Source organism: Mercenaria mercenaria, chromosome 10, assembly GCF_021730395.1.
Source record: "Mercenaria mercenaria strain notata chromosome 10, MADL_Memer_1, whole genome shotgun sequence".
Classification (NCBI taxonomy): domain Eukaryota; kingdom Metazoa; phylum Mollusca; class Bivalvia; order Venerida; family Veneridae; genus Mercenaria; species Mercenaria mercenaria.
The window spans coordinates 46695099-46717051 of NC_069370.1; the positions used below are offsets into that span (position 1 = coordinate 46695099).

Consider the following 21953-nt stretch of genomic DNA (forward strand, 5'->3'; position numbering starts at 1 on the left):
CTCAAAGGCCTCAATTGTTTTCAGTCTAACTTACGGTATATGCTCATTGAGATATATGAATAAAAATTATGCTAGGTTTCATTTATACAAGGAGTAATGAAATGGACATCAAGCAGCAATTTGATGTCATATCTGATGTCATAATGCTCTCTGATGGACCTCCTCATCAACCAGTTTGTTGCAGCATATACAGAGCTCAACTTTCTTCTTTGTTTAACTGGGAATAAAATCAAGCCATGTCAGAATGATAATTAATATCAAAAACAATTAGTTAAAATATTCAAAGGAAATACTGCTATAAACAAAGAAGTAATTTATACCTGTTGAGCAGAAAACTTCTAAAGTCCTGATAATATTTTAAAGCGACAGTCAGTTGCTGCGTTCTGGTGGCTACATCATCAAAAACTTTTGGTAAATCCTGAACAAGGGCGGCTAACTCCGATTTTATCTTGTCTCCCTGAAATATGAACTCATTATGTAAAATATAAAAGGAAAACTTCCTGATAAGAAAAGAAGTCATTAAGTAATTTCTGGAGTTTTACAGGTGTTGACACATGCTTCAGTGCAATTATGAACAAAGAACTTATGTATCGGCTGAATTTGATCACGTGATGCATTTATTATAATGAACGTGGGAAATTTGTGTATTCTCACATGATGCTTTTCTGAAAACAAGTCTCTGAAAGTTGACGTTTTCCAACACTAAACAGAAGTAAAATTTGTGTATTCATTAAAGCGCTAGTTGTCATGTGATACATTAATGAAAACAATTTATTTGTTTTGGGTTTAATGCAATTTTTCAACAGATTTTCAGTTATGTAACGGCGAGCAGTTAACCTAACCAGTGTTCCTGGATTCTGTACCAGTACAAACCTGTTCTCTGCAAGAAACTGCCAAACTGTCACAGAGAACATGCGCCTAAAACTCGCGACACCACGATCCATAGATCTGCACTCTCTCTATTGAGCTAAGCAGGCCAGCTTCTTAATGAAAACCATGCTCCAAAAGTTACGCTCAGGTAGAAGAAAGTAAAATGTGTGTATTTATTATGCCCTCATTTTTAAATGAGATTACGAACGAAAGTATATTCAATGCATCTATACATTTCTTATAAACCACATTTATTAAATAAACTTCCACTAAATGCAAACAAGAGGGTCATGATGACCCTGGATCGCTCACCTGAGTAATATGAGCCACATGTTTCAAATGACAAACTGATGCTAAAATATTAAGAAGGTAGGTCTGTAGGTCACATTCATGGTAACTGAAAGTCAAGTTTTAAGATCAGTGTGCAAAACTGTACATGTCATCCAAATTTGGTAGAGAAACACTAGGCCTTGCAGTTTCAGGCAAGAAAATTTTTGAAGTTTTTTTTCTATATAAGTCTATGTAAAACTTGAGAACCCCCGGGGCAGGGCCTCTTTTCATCCCAGGGGCATAATTTGAACAATTTTGGTAGAGGACCACAAGTCAATGCTACATACAAAATATCAAAGGCCTAGGTCTTGTGGTTTTAGACAAGAAAATTTTTAAAGCTTTTTACTATACAAGTCTATGCAGATCCTGTGATCCCCGGGGTGGCGCCTCTTTTCTCCCCAGGAGCACAATTTGAACAAACTTGATAGAGGACCATAAGATGATGTCACAAGCTAAATATCAAGGCTCTACACCTTGCGATTTTGGACAAGAAGATTTTTAAAGTTTTTCCTTTCGGTTGCCATGGCAACCAGAGTTCTGCATGGAATTCAATTCTTTGAAAGGGGACCATTCAAGGATCATTCCTGTGAAGTTTGGTGTAATTCTGCCCAGTGGTTTTCAAGAAGAAGATTTTTTAAGAAAATGTTGACGGACGCACAACACATGATGGACATTGAGTGGTCATAAAAGCTCACCATGAGCCTTTGGCTCAGCTAGGTGAGCTAAAAAATAGCACTGAATTCATAAGTAAGATTAAGTTAGGGAGAAGGATTTTTTTCAATGGAAAGATAAACACAATACAAACCTTGATGCCAAGTTCCTTACAGCTATTACTGTATTTCTTTTTCAATTCAGCAGCTTTACTGACATAATCTGCTTCTTTCTTATCACATTCCTGAAGTATAAATATGTGTGTATTTACTTGTAGAAACATAACATGTATTTACTTAAATTTATTAAAATTATTAAACAGATAGTCACTACAACACAGCATAGTTTATATGCTGGTCTCCCGGATTTTCACTCTAGGTATAAATCCTAGGTATTAACTCAAGCACAGATAATCCTCTCAGTAGAATAAGATTCACTCCACAAGCCTGCTGGACAGAGTGCCAGAATGTCAAAATATATGCCTGTCATGTAAATGTTACAGTAAAACATATTCTGTGTAAGTTTGGCAGACAGTAAGCTCAAACAATGACATATCCAATTCTAACAACCAGGTTAAAAAGTTTCAAGAATAAGCTATTTATAGTAGCAACATAGGGAATTAATTCTAAAACTAGGGACCTGGTTTGCACATGACACTCTGTCTCATGGTGGTGAACATTTGTGCCAGGTTACATCAAAATCCCTCCATGAATAAAGAAGAAATGCTCTGGACAAAGTCATTCTTGTATCTAACCTTTGGCCTCTAGGTGTGATCTTGACCTTAGACTTAGGGACCTGGTTCTTGCACAAGACACTCCGTCTCATAGTGGTGAACATTTGTGCCAAGTTAAATCTAAATCCCTCCATGCATGAAGAAGAAATGCTATGGACAAAGTATCGACCTGTGACCTCTAAGTGTGACCTTGACCTTAGACCTAGGGACCTGGTTCTTGTGCAAGAAACCCCGACTTATGGTGGTGCACAATTGTGCCAAGTTAAATCAAAATCCCTCCACGCATGAAGAAGAAATGCTCCGGACAGTCATTCTTGAATCTGACCTTAGACCTCTGTGACCTTGACCTTAGATCTAGGGACCTGGTTCTTGCGCATGACACTCTGTCTCATGATAATGAACATTTGTGCCAAGTTACATCAAAATCCCTCCATGCATGAAGAAGATATGCTCCGGACAAAGTCTGTGGATGCCCCCTCACTCCTTCCCACCCACCCACCAGGGGCGTTCCTATAACACATCCCGTTTTTCAAACGGGCTTATAAAAAATGATGGAAAAAAGAAGATTAAGTAAAATGAAAAAAACAAGAGCTGTCACTATTGGTGACATTAATGCCCTCGAAGCGTGCCCAAGAATGCTACAGTTGTCTGCACAAAATATTTCAGAATAGTTTAGGTACAATCATTTTGTGACCTTGACCTGAGAGATCCAGGTCATAAGCATGACTTTCTCAATATGGTTAACATTTGTGTCAAATTATTTTCAAATCCCTTGATAAATGGCAGAGTTATGGACCAGACAAGAAAAAGACCATGTTAACCTTAAAGTTTGACTTCTAAGTGTGACCTTGACCACGGAGCATTATTGGGAACATTTATGTCAAGTAATTTTAAAATCCCTTCATCACTGGCAGTTACGGACCAGACAAGAAACAGACCATGTTAACCTTTAACCTCTAACTGTGACCTTGACCTTACAGCTAGGGGTCTGGATCTTGTGCATGACATGTCGTCTCATTATGGGGAACATTTATGCCAAATAATTTCAAAATCCCTTGATAAATGGCAGAATTACAGCCCAGACAATTACACGGACACACAGACTCACACACGCACAGACTGACAGTGCTATTTTAATATGCCCACCTTCGGGGGCATAAAAATAAATAACATAAAAATCTATACCTTTTGCACTTGCTGGCACTTAGCGATCTGTTTCTTCAAGGCTGGTATCTCGTATGTGACATTCCTCATAATCATTTGAGCAGTTTCAGCTGTAATAATACATTACAGTATTAGAACAAAAGGTCTAACGCTAAGGTCAACTTACTCCGTTGCCATTATACTCTTTCTAGGGACAATACAAAAACAAACATTTGTTTTTATATACAACAAGAGTGTCATGATGACCCTGGATCGCTCACCTGAGTAATATGAGCTACATGTTTCAAATGTCAAACTGATGCTAAAATATTAAGAAAGTCAGTAGGTCACATTCATGGTCAATGAAATTCAGTTTTACAATCGGTGTGCAAAACTGTATATGTCATCCAAATTTAAAGGCTGTATCTTAAAAAAACAAGAAAGTAGGTCAGCAGGTCAAGGTCACAGTCAAGTGACATAATATTACTTGGGATCATCAGGTAATTATAATTAAACAGTCTTGGAAATAGGATCAGATAATTATTCTATATAACTCATATATAACTCATATAATAACTAAATGACCACGGGGCCTCTTTTAACTCCAGGGGCATAATTTGAACAATTTTGGTAGAGGACTATTAGGCAATGCATCATACTAAATATCAAAAGCCTAGGTCATGTGGTTTTAGACAAGAAGATTTTTAAAGTTTTTTTCCTATATAAGTCTATGTAATACTTGGGACCCCCATGACAGGGCCTCTTTTCACCCAAGGGGTACATTTTGAACAATTTTGGTTGAAAACCATAAGACAATGCTACAAACCAAATATCAAAGACTTAAGTCTTATGGTTTGTGACAAGAAGATTTTTAACTTTTTTTCCCAATATAAGTCTATGTAAAACTTGGGACCCCCGGGGCGTGGCCATATTTGACCCTAGGGGGATAATTTGAACAATCTTGATAGAGGACCACTAGATGATGCTACATATCAAATATCAAAGCCCTGGTTTTGTACAAGAAGATTTTCAAAGTTTTTCCTATTTAAGTCTATTTAAACCATGTGACCCCTGGGGCAGGGCCATACTGTGACCCTAGGGGGATAATTTGAACAATCTTGGTAGTGGACCACTAGATGATGCTATACACCAGATATCAAAGCCCTAGGCCCAGTGGTTTTGGACAAGAAGATTTTTAAAGTTTTTCCTTTCGGTTGCCATGGGTTCTGCATAGAATTCAATTCTTTGAACAATTTTGAAAGGGGGCCACCCAAGGATCATTCCTATGAAGTCTGGTGTAATTCTGTCCAGTGGTTTTCAAGTTTTTTTTAGAAAATGTTGACGGACACATGAAGCATTGCAGCCATTCTCCAGTTATTGACTGGAAACAAAATGGTCCATTGACAGACCAACAATGAGAAAAATATTTCTATCGGAAGTACCCTGGCAAATATCTGTAAAATAAAACAATTTTTACTCAGCCCCATACAATGACTGTCCATGTTATTTTTTTTTAATGTTAGGAATGTGTAACTTACCTAGAAACATACAGTCTTTTTCATAAATTCTGATGATGTCATTCCAGTCTTTCATTTTCTGTGATGAGTATTGGCCAAATATGTTCTTCTCTCCTGCTGATGTTCCCTTCAGTATTTCAACAATCTTCTCACAGTGGAAATAATTGATATCTGAACAGAAACAAGAGGGCATAACTCAGAACAAACTGGTGCCAGCATTATCAAACTTGTGTTATATGATGTGAGTGATGATGTGGAACAACCAGTTTAAGTTTGATTAAATCCATTTAGTAACAACAGAGATATAACAAGAGCACCGCCTTGCGGGTGCTGACGCTCATCTGATTTTTTTTGTGTAATAGAAATATTGTCCTACCCATGATTTTCTAAGTCTAAAAAGGGCCATCATTCTTGCAAAAAGCAGGATAGAGTTATGTTTCTTGATGTACAGTGTCCACTTATGATGGTGAAAAACTGTTGCAAGTTTTAAAGCAATAGCTTTGATAGTTTATGAGAAAAGTTGACTTAAACATAATACTCAACCAAGAAAATGATTTTCTAAGTCCAAAAGGGGCAATAATTATTGCAAAAAGCAGGATGGAGTTATGTTGCTTGCTGTACAGGGTCAGCTTATGATGGTGAACAAGTGTTGCAAGTTTCAAAGCAATAGCTTTGATAGTTTAAGAGAAAAAGTTGACCTAAACAATAAAACTTAACCAAGAAATCTGATATTTTCTAAGTCCAAAAGGAGCCATAAATCTTGCAAAAAGCAGGACGGAGTTATGTTTCTTGCTATACAGGGTCAACTTATGATGGTGAACAAGAGTTGCAAGTTTTAAAGCAATAGCTTTGATAGTTTAGGATAAAAGCTGACCTAAACATAAAACTTAACCAAGAAAACTGATTTTCTAAGTCCAAAAGGGGCAATAAATCTTGCAAAAAGCAAGATGGAGTTATGTTTCTTGATGTACAGGGTCTGCTTATGATGGTGAACAAGTATTCCAAGTTTCAAAGCAATAGCTTTGATAGTTTAGGAGAAAAGTTGACCTAAACATAAAACTTAACCAAGAAATCTGATATTTTCTAAGTACAAAAGGGGCCATAAATCTTGCAAAAAGCAAGATGGAGTTATGTTTCTTGCTATACAGGGTCAGCTTATGATGGTGAACAAGTATTCCAAGTTTCAAAGCAATAGCTTTGATAGTTTAGGAGAAAAGCTGACCTAAACATAAAACTTAACCAGGCAACGCCGACGCCGACAACCGCTCAAGTGATGACAATAACTCATCATTTTTTTTCAAAAAATCAGATGAGCTAAAAAGCATAAAAGTAAACTGAAACTCTAAGTAAAAAGGGGATATAACTGATAAAATATTTGCACCAGAGTTACTGACCTTGTGTCATATGATGAGGATGATGACCTGGAAAAACTAATTTAAGTTTTAATCAAATTCATTAAGTAATGCCAAAGATATAGGGAAAATGCACGAAATTTAACCTGAAATACTTAGTAAAAAGGGGACATAATTCATGAAATATTGATGCAAGAGTTATGGCCCTTGTATCAGATGATGTGGGTGATGATGTGGTACAGCTATTTTAAGTTTGAATCAAATCCATTTGGTTATAACAGAGATAAAGTGAAAGTGCATCATAACGTTAACGTGAAATTTTAAGCAAAAAAGGGGGATAATTAAAAAAAAAATAGTGTGCAAGAGTTATTGTCCTTGCATCTTATGATGTGGATGATAATGTGGTACAACTGCTTAAAATTTGAATCAAATCTGTTTGGTAATAACAGAGATAGAGTGAAAGTGCATAAAAACTATAACCTGAAATTTTAAGTACGGTAAAAAGGGGGAAAACTCATAAAATACAGGTGTCACAGTTATGTTCCTTGTGTCAAATGATGTAGGCGATGATGATGAACAGTTGTTTTAAGTTTGAATCAAATCCCTTCTGAAATAACAGAGATATAGTGAAAATGCATCAAAATTAACATAAAATTCTAAGTAAAAAGGGGGCATAATTCATGACAAATTGGTGCCAGAGTTATGGACTTGTGTCATATGATGTGGGTAATGATGTGGAACAACTATTTTAAGTCTGAATCAAATCTAAGGAGGGATAATTCATGAAATATTGGTGCCGGAGTTATGACCCTTGTGTCATATGATGTGGATGATGATGAGGAATAACTATTTTAAGTTTGAAGCAAATCCATCATGTAATAACAAAGATAAGAGAAAGTGCATCAAAACTTTAACCAAGGTGGGGAGGTGGAAAGACGTCGATGCCGACACCGGGTCGCGTAGGATAGCTCTCCATACCTTGTATAGTTGAGGTAAAAAACCAACACTTTTAACAGTTTTGTTTAATGCTCAAATCTATCTAAATTTAACATTGATTGTAAAAAACGTTCTCATAACTTAACTACAATAAATGATTGGAGTTTAACACAGCTGAGGTCAGACTATCAACACCAACACTACAGGGCTTAATACATAAGGGATCAAAATCTCAACACTCTTTAGTTAGTAGAATTTATCCCAGCTGGGGTCTGAACTTCAATGACCGCAGTAGGGTTTAACCCAGCTGGGGTCAGAATCTCAACACAAACAGTAGGGTTTAACCCAGCTGGGGTCAGATTCTAAATACAGACAGTAGGGTAAATTTGACTAAAACTTTAAAGTTTCATTTGAATTGAATGAAAATTGTAAGAGCTGAGTACACAATGTACAGATATAGTTATAATTGAAATATTTTGAAGTAAACATCATGGCCCTACATCGCTCACCTGAGTTTAGTTGCTTGCCTCACCCAAGAAACATTTGTGTAAAATTATTTTAAAATTGTGCCTGCTGTTTCTGACAAGAATATTTTATGTTTCCACTACATACATATAGGGAAAAAATGGCCACACAACCCTGGTGGCCATGTTTTTGACAAATCAAAATAATCTGAATAATTTTGGTAGAGGGTCACACAAGGACCATTTGTGTGAAATTATTTCAAAATCGGGCTAACAGTTTTATACATGAAGATTTTCTAAGTTTCTACTATACACATAAAGGGAAAAGTGACCACGCCCCCTGGCAGCCATGTTTTTTCACAAATCTGAATAATTTGAACAATCGTGGTAGAGGGTCACACAAGGACCATTTGCGTAAAATTATTCTAAAATCGGGCTAGCAGTTTCACACAAGAAGACTTTTAAAGTTTCCTCTAAGACTATATACATATAGGAAAAAGTTTGTTTGTTTTGGGTTTACCACCGTTTTTCAACAGTATTTCAGTTATGTAATGGTGGGCAGTTAACCTAACCAGCGTTCCTGGATTCTGTACCAGTACAAACCTGGTCTCTGCAAGTAACTGCCAACTTCCACACATGAATCAGAGGTGGAGGATGGAGAACATACGCCTCGCCCAGGGATCAAACTCACAACCCCGAGATCCGTAGATCTGCGCTCTCCATATTGAGCTAAGCGGGCGGGCTTATAGGGAAAAGTGACCATGCCCTCTGGTGGCCATGTTTTTTGAGGAATCAGAATAATCGGAACAATCTTTGTAGAGGGTCACACAAGGACCATTAAATTTTGTGTAAAATTATTCTAAAATCGAGCCAGCAGTTTCACACAAGAAGATTTTTGAAGTTTCCACTACATAATATACATATAGGGAAAAGTGAATGAGCCCTCTGGCAGCCATGTTTTTTAGTGAATCAAAATAATTTGAACAATCTTGGCAAAGGGTAACACAAGGACCATCTGTGTAAAATTATTTTAAAATAGGGCCAGCAGTTTCACACAAGAAATTTTTTTTAATTTCCACTATATACATATAGGGAAAAGTGACTATGCCCCCTGGCGGCCATGTTTTTTGACAAATCTGTATAACTTGAATAATCTTGGTAGAGGGTCACATAAGGACCATTTGTGTGAAATTATTTCAAAATCGCACCATCAGTTTAGGAGGAGATGTCGTTTGAAGATTTTTCTATTTTTAGCTCTGCCGGCCCCTATGTGCAACCAAGCAGAACCGTTTGAACACCATCCAAGGAACATCTATGCAAAGTCTCATCAAAATCCATTCAGTGTTTTTGGAGGAGATGTCTTAAAACACAATTGTTGACGATGAACGGACAGACGCACGATGGATGACGGACAGCGGGTGATCACAATTGCTCACCATGACCACTGCTCAGGTGAGCTAACAAGAGGGCCAAGATGGCCCTAGGTCGCTCACCTAAGAAACACACCATAACAGTGTAAAACATGTTTGACCTAGTGATTTCATGGAAACAAATATTCTGACCAATTTTCATTAAGATTGGACCAAAAAATTGGTCTGCGATAAAACAAGCATTTTCTTAGATATGACCTAGTTTTTGACCCTAGATGACGCATGTTCAAACTCTCCCTAGATTCTATCAAGGCAATCATTCTGACCAAAATTCATGAAGATCAATTGAAAAATACAGCCTCTATCGCATACACAAGATTTTTCTTTAATTTGACCTAGTGACCTAGTTTTTGACCTCAGATAACCCATATTCAAACTCGACCTAGATTTCATCAAGGCAATCACTCTGACCAAATTTCATGAAGATCAATTGAAAACTACATCCTCTATTGCATACACAATGTTTTCCTTCGATTTGACCTAGTGACCTAGTTTTTGATCCCAGATGACCCATTTTCGAACTCGGCCTAGATTTTATCAAGGTAATCATTCTGGCTACATTTCATGAAGATCAGTTGAAAAATACACCCTCTATTGCATACACAAGGTTTTTCCTTAATTTGACCTAGTTTTTGACCCCAGATGACCCATTTTTGAACTCGGCCTAGATTTCATCAAGGTAATCATTCTGACCAAAATTCATGAAGATCAATTGAAAAATACAGCCTCTATCGCATACACAAGGTTTTTCTTTGATTTGACCTAGTGACCTAGTTTTTAATCCAAGATGACCCATTTTCGAACTCGGCCTAGATTTCATCAAGGTTATCATTCTGACCAATATTCATGAAGATCAATTGAAAAATACAGCCTCTATCGCATACACAAGGTTTTTTTTTTATTTGACCTAGTGACCTAGTTTTTGACCCGAGATGACCCATTTTCGAACTCAGCCTAGATTTCATCAAGGCAATCATTCTGACCAATATTCATGAAGATCAATTGAAAAATACAGCCTCTATCGCATACACAAGGTTTTTCTTTGATTTGACCTAGTGACCTAGTTTTTGACCCGAGATGACCCATTTTCGAACTCGGCCTAGATTTCATCAAGGTTATCATTCTGACCAATATTCATGAAGATTAATTGAAAAATACAGCCTCTATCGCATACACAAGCTAAATGTTGACAGACGAAGGACGACAGACGCCGGACATCGAGCGATCAGAAAAACTCACCTGAGCATTGCTCAGGTGAGCTAAAAATCCAATAAGACAGTCCTGACAATAGGCACATGCTATTAGTGTTAACTGAACTTTATTTGAATCAAATGGAAACTGTAGGACGAGTTGAACACAAACAAAATGTGACAGACTGACAGTTCAAACACTGATATACCTCAAAGGTCTTCAACACAAGAGGGGGTGGGGGGCATAAAAATAAACAAGAGGGTCATAATAACCCTGGATCGCTCACCTGAGTAATATGAGCTACATGTTTCAAATGTCAAACTGATGATTTTTAGAAATTTTTTGGAAGATTTTCCGATGTACAATCAAGTAACCCCTGGGGCGGGGCCAATTTTATCGTGGGGGTCATGATTTGAACAAAGTTTGTAGAATATCTAAGATCTAGGCCTTCTGGTTTATTTTTAGCAAATTTATGAAGATTTCCCTATGTACAATCAAGTAACCCCTGGGGCTGGGTCAAGATTTGAATAAATTTTGTAGAGGTCCAATTGGCAATGCTACATGTCAAATATCTAAGCTCTAGGCCTTCTGGTTTATTTTTAGAAAATTTTGAAGATTTTTCTATGTACAATAAAGTAACCCTATGGGGCGGGGTCAATTTGATCAAGAGGGTCAAGATTTGAACAAATTTTGTAGAAGTCAACTAGGCAATGCTATATGTCAGATATCTAAGATCTAGGCCTTCTGGTTTATTTTTAGAAAGTTTTTGAAGATTTTTCTATGTACAATCAAGTGACCCCTGGGGCGGGGTCAATTTCGACCCCGGGTGTCATGGTTTGAACAAATTTTGTAGAGATCCACTAGGCAATGCTACGTGTCAAATATCTAAGCTCTAGGCCTTCTGGTTTATTTTTAGAAAATTTTTTAAGATTTTCCTATGTAAAATCAAGTGACCTCTGGGGCGGGGTCAATTTTGACCCCGGGGTCATGATTTGAACAAGTTTTGTAGCGGTCCAACAGGCAATGCTACAGATTAAATATCTAAGCTCCAGGCCTTCTGGTTTATTTTTAGAGAATTTTGAAGATTTTTCTATGTACAATCAAGTAACCCCATGGGGCGGGGTCAATTTGACCCTGGGGGCCATGATTTGAATAAATTTTGTTGAGGTCCACTAGGCAATGCTACATGTAAAATATCTAAGCCCTAGGCCTTCTGGTTTATTTTTAGGTAATTTTTGAAGATTTTCCTATGTAAAATCAAGTGACCCCTGGGGCGGGGCCAATTTTACCCAGGGAGTCATGATTTGAACAAAGTTTGTAGAAGTCTACTTGGCAATGTAACATATCAAATATCTAAGATCTAGGCCTTCTGGTTTATTTTTAGCAAATTTATGAAGATTTCCCTATGTACAATCAAGTAACCCCTAGGCCTGGGTCAATTTGACCCTGGGGGGTCAAGATTTAAACAAATTTTGTAGAGGTCCACTAGGCAATGCTACATGTCAAATATCTAAGCTCTAGGCCTTCTGGTTTATTTTTAGAAAATTTTGAAGATTTTTCTTTGTACAATCAAGTAACCCCATGGGGCGGGGTCAATTTTACCCTGGGGGTCATGATTTGAACAAAGTTTGTAGAAGTCTACTTGGCAATGCTACAGGTCAAATATCTAAGATCTAGGTCTTCTGGTTTATTCTTAGAAAACTTTTGAAGATTTTCCTATGTAATATCAAGTGACCCCTGGGGCGGGGTCAATTTTGATACCGGGGTCAAGATTTGAACAAATTTTGTAGAGGTCCACTAGGCAATGCTACCTGTCAAATATCTAAGCTCTAGGCCTTCTGGTTTATTTTTAGAAAATTTTGAAGATTTTTCTATGTACAATCAAGTAACCCCATGGGGCGGGGTCAATTTGACCCCAGGGGGTCATGATTTGAACAAATTTTGTAGAGGTCCACTAGGCAATGCTACATGTGAAATATCTAAGCTCTAGGCCTTCTGGTTTATTTTTAGAAAAATTTTGAAGATTTTCCTATGTAAAATCAAGTGACCCTGTGGGTCATGATTTTAACAAATTTTGGTCCACTAGGCAATGCCACATGTCAAATATCTAAGCTCTAGGCTTTCTGGTTTATTTTTTAAAATTTTTTTAAAGATTTTCCTATAGAAATCTATGTAAAATCAAGAGACCCCTGGGGCGGGGTCAATTTTGACCCTGGGGTGATGATTTGAACAACTTTAGTAGAGGTCCACTAGACAATGCTACATGTCAAATATCTAAGCTCTAGGGCTTCTGGTTTTTGAGAAGAAGATTTTTTAAGATTTTCCTATGTAAAATCAAGTGACCCCGGAGGCGGAGTCAAAATGGGGTCATGATTTGAACAAATTTGGTAGAGGTCCACTAGGCAATGCTTCACACCAAATATCTAAGCTCTAGGCTTCTGGTTTTTGAGAAGAAGATTTTTAAAGTTTTTCCTTTCGGTTGCCATGGCAACCAGAGTTCTACATGGAATTCAATTCTTTGAACAATTTTTGTAGAGCTTCACCCAAGAAACATTTCTGTGAAGTTTGGATGAAATTGGCCTTGCGGTTTATGAGGAGATGTCGTTTAAAGTAAAAGTTTACGGACAACGGACGGTGACTGATCAGAATAGCTCACCCTGAGCCTTTGGCTCTGGTGAGCTAAAAAGAAACAACATAGAATTTGATGCTGCAGATGTGACCTTACATGTTCCCTCCAACAGTTTTGCAAGCTCTTCATTTTCTGGCATATCCTTTAAGGCTGCATTGATTTTTTCCCTCACTATCAATGATGCTGCCTGCCATTGCTGCTTGCAGTGTCTCCGGTCAATTAACCAGTCTAAATAATATATAATTGAACAATTATAATATTATCATAATAAAGCAATAAATAATACATATATTTACTTATAGTATATAATATAGATCGATAAATCTTTTGCATTTCCAGAAACCTTAGATAGGACCATGACTGAAAATACATCACTGACATCAAAATCATGAATGTGGAATGATTTCGTTTCTTTTTCTTATTTTCCATAAAATATAGAAATAGAATTAGACATAGCATTTTGAAACAAGCCTGTCAAATTGTTTAAAACTATATCAGTCATAGCAAATAAGTTACTAATTGAACTGACAGTCTGCCAATTGTGACTAATTCAAGGGCCATAACTTGGGGAAAACTTATCCAAATTGGCTTGTTATCAATTTTGATCAAGATTTTAAAGAAACACAAAGTATGTATAACTATGGTTGAAATCAACAAAACAGGAGCTGTCTGTAAAAACATGAAAGCTCTCCCACCATGGCCTCTCCCATTTTCAGTCCTTAGATCACTATGACCATGATGACCTTGACCTACTTAATCCAAAAACAATAGAGGTCATTTACTGATCACTGGTAATTATCCAATGGAGTTTGAAGGCAGTAGGAGCCCTCTAAGCTTCTAAAGTTCTGAATCCATTTTCAGTCCGGAGGTCACTGTGACCTTGTCCTATGACATACTGACCCCCAAAATAAGATGATAAATCTGCTGACCACAGGAAATCACTTTATGAAATTTGAGAACTGTAGGCCAAAGCAATCTTTACTTATTGAGTGAAAACCATTTTCAGTCTCAGTCACTGTGACCATGACCGTTGACAGAATTTAAAGATCCAGCAAGTTACCAAACTTGGCTCTGGAATTATGCTCATAAAAAATTATGACCAAGTTTCTTGAACACTGGATAAGAACTGCTGAAGTTATTTAGCACACACTTGAATTCACAATTTTCAGTAATTCCAGGGCCGTTACTACGGAGACTTAGAGGATATAGCTAGTTATCAGAAACAACCGGATATCATGCCAATAAACACTGTGACCTTGTTTGGTGACTAGTGGACAACAAATGTTGAAATAAGACATTGATATTTTAGGTGGACACAGCACATCTCCCATCATCCTATAACATATTCTGTTTCACAGCCACATAAAAATATTTTGATTACAATAAAAGTAGACAAATCAATTGGCAAAAGTGAAAATAATTGTCTCATGTAGCAATCGGTAATAACATTTTAAAGAGCATTAGATAAAACATTCCATCTTGACATCATTATCTGATCAATTACACAACAATCTTTATAGATATTTCAAAAGCTCTTAACAGAAACTAAAACATACTAAACTGAAAGTTGAAACATTCTGTTGGTCTGAAATTTTATTTTTTTACTATCGAGTTAGCAATGAATTTAACACACCCAGCAACTTGTTGAAGTGTATGTCAATTGGTAAATTCTCGACATCTTGCTGCATAACTCTTCAGTACCACTATTAGCCCACTACAAGAGTCTGTGTTCTTATTTTATATGGCACTGTTCAACCACAATACGTAAAAAAATGCCCTGAAAATAAGAAAAACTAACAATGAAATTGTTTGAAATTTAAAACCCAGATTCTTAACTCCTATTTTTATGAAAATAAATATACACATATAAAAAAAATATATCCTTGAATACATATATGAAAAACAAGAGCTGTCAGTTGACAGCGCGCTCGACTATTCTCAGTGCTTGATAGTATAATATAAGCTATGAGTAAAACTTTAACATTACAATAAGCATATTCTATGTTGAAAAGGGGCCATAATTCAGTCAAAATGCCCGATAGAGTTGTCTGCTCCTGTTTACAGAATGGGGTCATGATGGTAAACAAGTATGCAAAATATGAAAACAATTATCTTAATGGACTTTGAAAATATTTGGAGTGGTAAGCAAACTTAACATTTGTGTACGCTCACGCTTACGCCGACGCCGGGGCGAGTAGGATAGCTCCCCTATTCTTTGAATAGTCAAGCTAAAAACTGATTGACATACCTAAGAAATTTTCTTGTGTCATAGTCCAATTTTGCTACCAAACAACTTCAAGTAGAAACCTGGGGCAGAAAACCGCTTGTAAAAGTTGTCTATGCCAGAGGCCTGAAGACCTAAGTATTAAGTTTTAGGAATTTAAATCTCATCGATTGGCAAAAAGGATTCAGCAACTGCCTTTTGAGCAACCTTGTCTGGTTTGGCAAAGTTGAAATATGCAATTATATATACTATTTTTTAGGGCTGTAATGAGTATCCGAGTACTCAGATATCCACGAATTCGACCAAAAGTTCAAGTACGGATATTCGTCCTTGTCAAGATCGTTGGATCACGATCTTTTTCAATAATACGTCATGCAATATGTAAAATTCTATCAATAAAACTAAATAAAAGCCACGTTGAGTGTCTTCAATGAATTTTCCTGCACATCTAAGATGATTAAGTGTTGTCAGATTCTAAACCGGATGTAAACAAATGTCTTAGGTAGAGTTAGCATCGGTCTTATGTTCGAACTAAAAATAATATGAAATCTGTCATAACAGTGAATAAACATTTATCATTTAAGAAATTAAATTTAATAAAAAGTTAAATACAAAATTTCTTTCCAACAAATAAAATCTTCTTATCAAAAAATGTGAAACTGTTACTAAATTTTGTGATATTAATGACTGGCGTCATATCTTTCATCTGCAAAAATGGCCGAACATTACAGAAGTCCAACCGCTAAATCTGACTTTAATTAATGAGCAAAACATTACACATAAGTCATAACTGTTAAACTGAGCACTATGAGAACAGCAAAGTTTAGATTCCATAAAGAAAACGGTACTTATATGACAGGCTTGCATTTTTGTATCATTATAAGTTGTTGCTGGTGATTTGTGGTTCGAACTGTGAATCGTCAGCCACGACTCGCTAATCAGATCGGATCACCACTTGTCCGACGATCCACAGCCCTACTATTTTTACTCTAGAGTATGTGCAGTAACGTTGAGATATGTTGCTATGAACAGTCTATTAAATTAGAAACCAAACAATTCTTTGATCCAAAATTATACTTCTGTTCCTTCCGGTCAAAAGTTTACAGCTAGATCTATTTCATGCACGTAGCTGCCTATACGCAGATACGCAGCTGCATAATGGAAATCTGGCAAGCATGCACAATCAAATTGGCTAATCTGAAGCATTGTATCTATTTGGTTACAGTAAGGAGTATATATCATTTAACAGAGGATGTTGTACGCAACTCATAGTTAAAATGTCTAAATGTTTCAGGATTTTCATCTAAAAATATGCGTCATTGTCTTTGTATGTATGCCGGTGTAAAGGCTTTTCTTCAGAGCTGTGCGCAATACGAAGGCATGCCTCTGGGCTGTAATGTCCATCATTTGGCTTTGTGTTCACGCAAGCAATAGAACATTAAATTTGGGTTGTTCAACAATTAGGAGTAACCTAATGGCCATAGCAACTCGCTTTCGTCTTAAATTTGAACAAATCAACAGACTGAAATGATGAAATAACACTTATATATGCAACAGGACATCACAACATCTCTGCAAATCTCGTTCGGTCTTTAGCATTGTTTTCATAAGAATGTCTGTAGAAATTTGATCAAACCATTAAATATAATGCATAGAAATTTCCGAACTACTGAAAACAACAAGGGTTATTGAACGCTTATCATGAAAGTGAACGTAATTTTTCGATATCGCCCCACGATATGTCTTTGTTGATTTATTTTGAAGTTATGACAAAAGTCTGCGTTTTTTTAAACCAATGTTTTTAGAGATGAGACCATTTACTTTGTTCAAATGATCGGTCAATTTGTACAGAAAAGGGATAGGAGATTTGCTCTGTTTTTAGAGTGTATATTGGCTCGATCCTATTGTATGTACTGAAAAATATCTATAATAAAAATGTCTCTTTAGTCTACATGCAGACCTGCTGCATATTTTTTCACATGAGTGTAAGTCTACTAAAATAATACATTTTGTATGACATTTATTAAAAAATAACAAGGTTTTTAAAAGTTCACTGTATTTACTTCAAATATACCCCAAAAAATTTGCCTTTCTCATTTTAAAAAATTCCCGGGGGAGGATACCCTCATACACCCTTACACCACCCCTGCGTACTATGAATAAGGTCCTAGCTACGTGCCTGTATTTATAAAGCTAGAATATACATAAATATGAAGTTAATTATAGTTGTAAAGTCCTTTCAATGAATTGGTAAGATAATTTTTAGTAACCTGGCAGAACCCTGCTATTGTAATCTAAAACAAGATACGGCATAATGTCTGTCATTTCAGAATGCATTTTCGTGTTTTGCTAAACACTATAATAAATTACAAAATAAATGCTAGCAAGACATTTCGACCCCAAGACATTTCGACCCCAAGAGACAATTCGACCCCAAGACATTTCAACCCCAACTCCTTGGACATTTCGACCCCATTCAATGATATGCCTGAAAACATCTAAGAATGCTGTCATTATTATAATTAAGCTTTAATCTATAGATAATTGAGCAATTTCAAAATGTATCTTTAATTAGCAATTAAAATGTTAAAATACGGTTATTTTCGCGAAAATAAGAATTTTTTTACGAAAATGAGCCATATTTGTCTAAATTTCTTTTTTTTTTCTCTAAAATTATTTTTCTAATTTCTTAAAGACTTTATTAGTACAATGCCTTCATATGAGAAATGAGTGATTTTTATCTCACAATAACGAAATAATCATCATTTATAAATTTTACAAAAATAACGGGATTTATATATCAGCCGCGTTTATTACGTAAATAATTTAAGAACAAATCGTTCTGATTATCTATCTTAAAATAACCTTTATATAACATATTTTCATACTTGGTGTTTATTTATATTTTCAAATCATCTTAAAGACTATTTTAGTACACAGCTATATTTAAAAAAAAAACAAGATTTTTAAATCATGGGCCGATTTCGCTGATTTTAATTATGAAAATAACTTTAATAAAGTCACATCTTTAATACCTCTTTATTTATTTATTTATTTCAACCAAATATAAATAATTATAATGTAACTCAAAGAAGTTTAAGATGTCACTATCTTCATTACATTGATATTTAAAATCGTAATCAGAAAAAATGTGATCTTTTGATTGATATTTGATATTGACATTGATATTTATAAACATGTGTCAACATTATCTTTCATTTCGGCGAAAATGTAAAGAAAACAATAGATAATTAAATAACACATTGCTTATTTTCGCATTTGATGTTATTTTCGTAAGCGATTTTGACGCACACATAAAGTATTTGCTTTACAGAATACAGAATATGATTTTTGTTATTTACAACTGCTCTTTTCTTTTCTATGAACGACATTCCTTCCAGTTGTAAAATATCAAACATGAAATCCCCGTTACTGCAAAATATAAGAATATATGAGTACTGTTCTGTTTATCATATTTCATATCTGTAAAGAAAATGTGGCAGCCGTATTACTTTTTTCTGTATTAAATATTTTAGCAAATACACGTGATTTAGAGTATGATTTTAGCAACTTCACACATTAAACCGGAATCCACCTAAAAAACCGGGATACACCGGAATACATTTTCCATAACCGGGATACACCTGTATTTTGGAAGTTAAAGGTATTTTTGAAGTTTTTTTTTTAAATAATTCAATCATATATATCATAAATGAATAAAATACGACGAAAGGAAAATAAAATACGTTCACGCAAAATTTTCATTACCGAAATACACCATTATTTTATTAATAAATGGTATTTTTGTAGGGTTTATTGCAGAAATCATTTGTGTATAATATAAATAATACTGGCAGTAAGTATCAGAAGGATAAATGAAATTCTTTAACGCAAAACGATTTCATAAGAGATTGAAATTCGGCGACCACGCGGGAAATTACCATAACCGAAATACACCTGTATTTCTTTCACGAATGGTATTTTTGAAGTGATTTATGACTGAATTCAAACATATATATCATAAATTATTATTTTTCAAAAGGAAATTAAAATACGTTTGCGCGTTACGTCTTGTACATGATTGAAAATCGGCGTGCGCACTGGAAATTAGTGCATTCGGAATTTCCATGCCCTAGCTTCTCTAATGTACACAGGTATTTCTTTAATAAATCGTGTTTTTAGGGTTTATGATAGAATTCAATCATATCTCAAATAAATAATTAATTTACAAAAGGAAAATAAAATGCACAAAACGTTTTTACACGAAGCTGAAAATTTGTTGAGCGCACGGGAATTTTGCGCACTCGTGGATGAGTGCAATCGCCATAATTTTGTTAGCTTTTGAATTAAATAAAAGCTTATCATATTTAACTGCACTTACCTTAAGCTTGTTAGACATTTATTTGTCACATGTAACTTGTGTGTGCTTACAAATATACTGATTAATGGATATAATCAATAGGTGTGATAATCCAATCAAACTCTATCAGGACTAATCAGAGGCACGTGTTTGTTACGCCGCATATATTCAAAGGACATTAATTGTGCTTTGGCAATAAATGCAGTAAACGTTTTTATATTCATATATAAACATGTTATAATTCTTTTAAAAACTGATTTTTCAGAATATATTTTCTTCTTAAATTATCAAATTAAACATGAAAAAATAATTCAATTAGTTCCAATAATAAATTTTCCGGTCAGTGCAGTTTATTCACTGACATGTGTTTTGTGTATGATTCATTTAAAAATAGAATGTTTATATACATCTATATATTAATATTTTCTAAAATATGCAAAATGGAAGAAATATAAAATGAAAACATACAACTATTTCTGAGGGGTGGAAATGTCTTGGGGTCGAAATGTCTTTGGGGTCGAATTGTCCAAGAAAATTAAATTTTGGGGTTGAAATGTCTTGGGGTCGAAATGTCTTGGGGTCGAAACGTCCAAGATTCAAATAAATCTATCCGATATTTGTCTTCATCCGACAATTGCTCCAATATAACTCATGGACGCAAATTGACTTAAACAATTAAAAACTCGGGTTTAAATTGTATTTGAATGGAGAAATATGTCATAATAAAGGTATGCTTAGTTTTTCAATCTTTGCCAATTTCAAACGGAGAAACAACTCACAAAAATATGGTTTGTTACAAAAAATATCAACACTCCCGAACGTCAAATTTTGGCGAGCTTGATTGAAATAAAAGTAATGTTCATACTTTTAATCGAAGCCTTGCTTGATACAGTACTGTAAGGATGTATTGTGTTCACTTTACTTTATATGAATTTATTGTTTACACCTACATAGTAAATGTTTCACATAATAAAAATCAGAAACTGGCAAATTTATAGACTTTAACGTGCGTCAACTAGCAGAGAGAGAAAGACAGAACAATAAGCTAGTATAGCGGAAAGGGAGTGTATACTGTATATACAACATGTATACAGATTGTGCATAGAAAAAGATTAAACAGATAGATGCTAGGTTCCTATGGAGACATATTTTTAACCAGACAGAGTGCCTTGCCGAACTGCTTTGCTCCATAAGGGAGACACTCTTAGTGAATATGTTCCAGTGGATAATGGACAATAGTCCAGGAGATGAACATTATCGTATAAAATCTGAACTTTCTGGTTTGAATTTTCCCGTATACCATGGAGAGGGAATGACGACTTTTCTTTTTATTCGAGATATAAAAAGGCTTAGATGAAATAGCAACTAAGTGATGGATGATGTTATAAATCATAACCAGTCGCTTGTCAATACAACCCAATTGAATTATCTGTATTTTAGCATACAGGACCCTAAAAGTGCACCCCTGTATAACTATGTCCATTTGTTGTCTACTATATTTGCGGCCTTAGCTGCGCACTGTGGATCGAGCAGCTTGTGTAGACTCAATTTGGTCGATTACATTATCTTATTTGTTGCCACCGGTAATCCATGAATGAATATCCGTACATGTATACTACAAATACTAACAAAAATAACTAAAACAAATCGTGATCTACCTTGGCTAAACCAGTCCATTACGTCAAATTTGAAAGCGGGACATTGCTTACTCTAACATAAAATGTTGAACTTTCTATCAACATGGGTTGGTTCAGAAATTAAAATATCATAAAGTAAAATACAAGGGTAAATAAGAATGCAGTAGGCCTATATATGTTATTTATGGTGAAAATTTCCAGAATGGTAAAACTAAGAAATTCTACACATACAAATAAATATTATATAAATAGAAATTAAAAAGTTGTGGAGTGTGAAAGGCAGCTGTTTACAGATCCCGTTGCAATGGCAAATACCTTATGCTCACGAGTCTGTTTACTCTATGCCACAGTCCATGAGCTTAGCTCAGTCTTGTAAACAAAAGCTCATTCCCAAAACTCGTCCAATCATAGCTTATGATCCAGATCAGATATTCCCTACATTACTTAAACATTCCCTAACGAGCTCCACTTTAATGTCACTCCTAT

The 21953-nt window shown here is 35.3% G+C and overlaps 1 protein-coding gene across 2 annotated transcripts in view; it reads right to left on the reverse strand.

Moving 5' to 3' along the window:
• LOC123561704 (CDK5 regulatory subunit-associated protein 3-like) overlaps window positions 1-20666 on the reverse strand; it is a 29751-nt gene extending 9085 nt beyond the window's left edge. For both annotated transcript variants that reach the window (XM_053552990.1, XM_045354248.2), the window contains exons 1-7: window positions 20610-20666; window positions 14880-15023; window positions 13343-13474; window positions 5266-5415; window positions 3770-3858; window positions 2006-2095; window positions 321-457 (exon numbers count right to left, since the gene is read on the reverse strand). In XM_053552990.1, coding sequence (XP_053408965.1) covers window positions 321-457; window positions 2006-2095; window positions 3770-3858; window positions 5266-5415; window positions 13343-13474; window positions 14880-14934 — 653 coding nt within the window. In that variant the 5' untranslated portion in view covers window positions 14935-15023; window positions 20610-20666. The remainder of the gene's footprint in view (window positions 1-320; window positions 458-2005; window positions 2096-3769; window positions 3859-5265; window positions 5416-13342; window positions 13475-14879; window positions 15024-20609) is intronic.
• Window positions 20667-21953: the final 1287 nt, after the last annotated feature.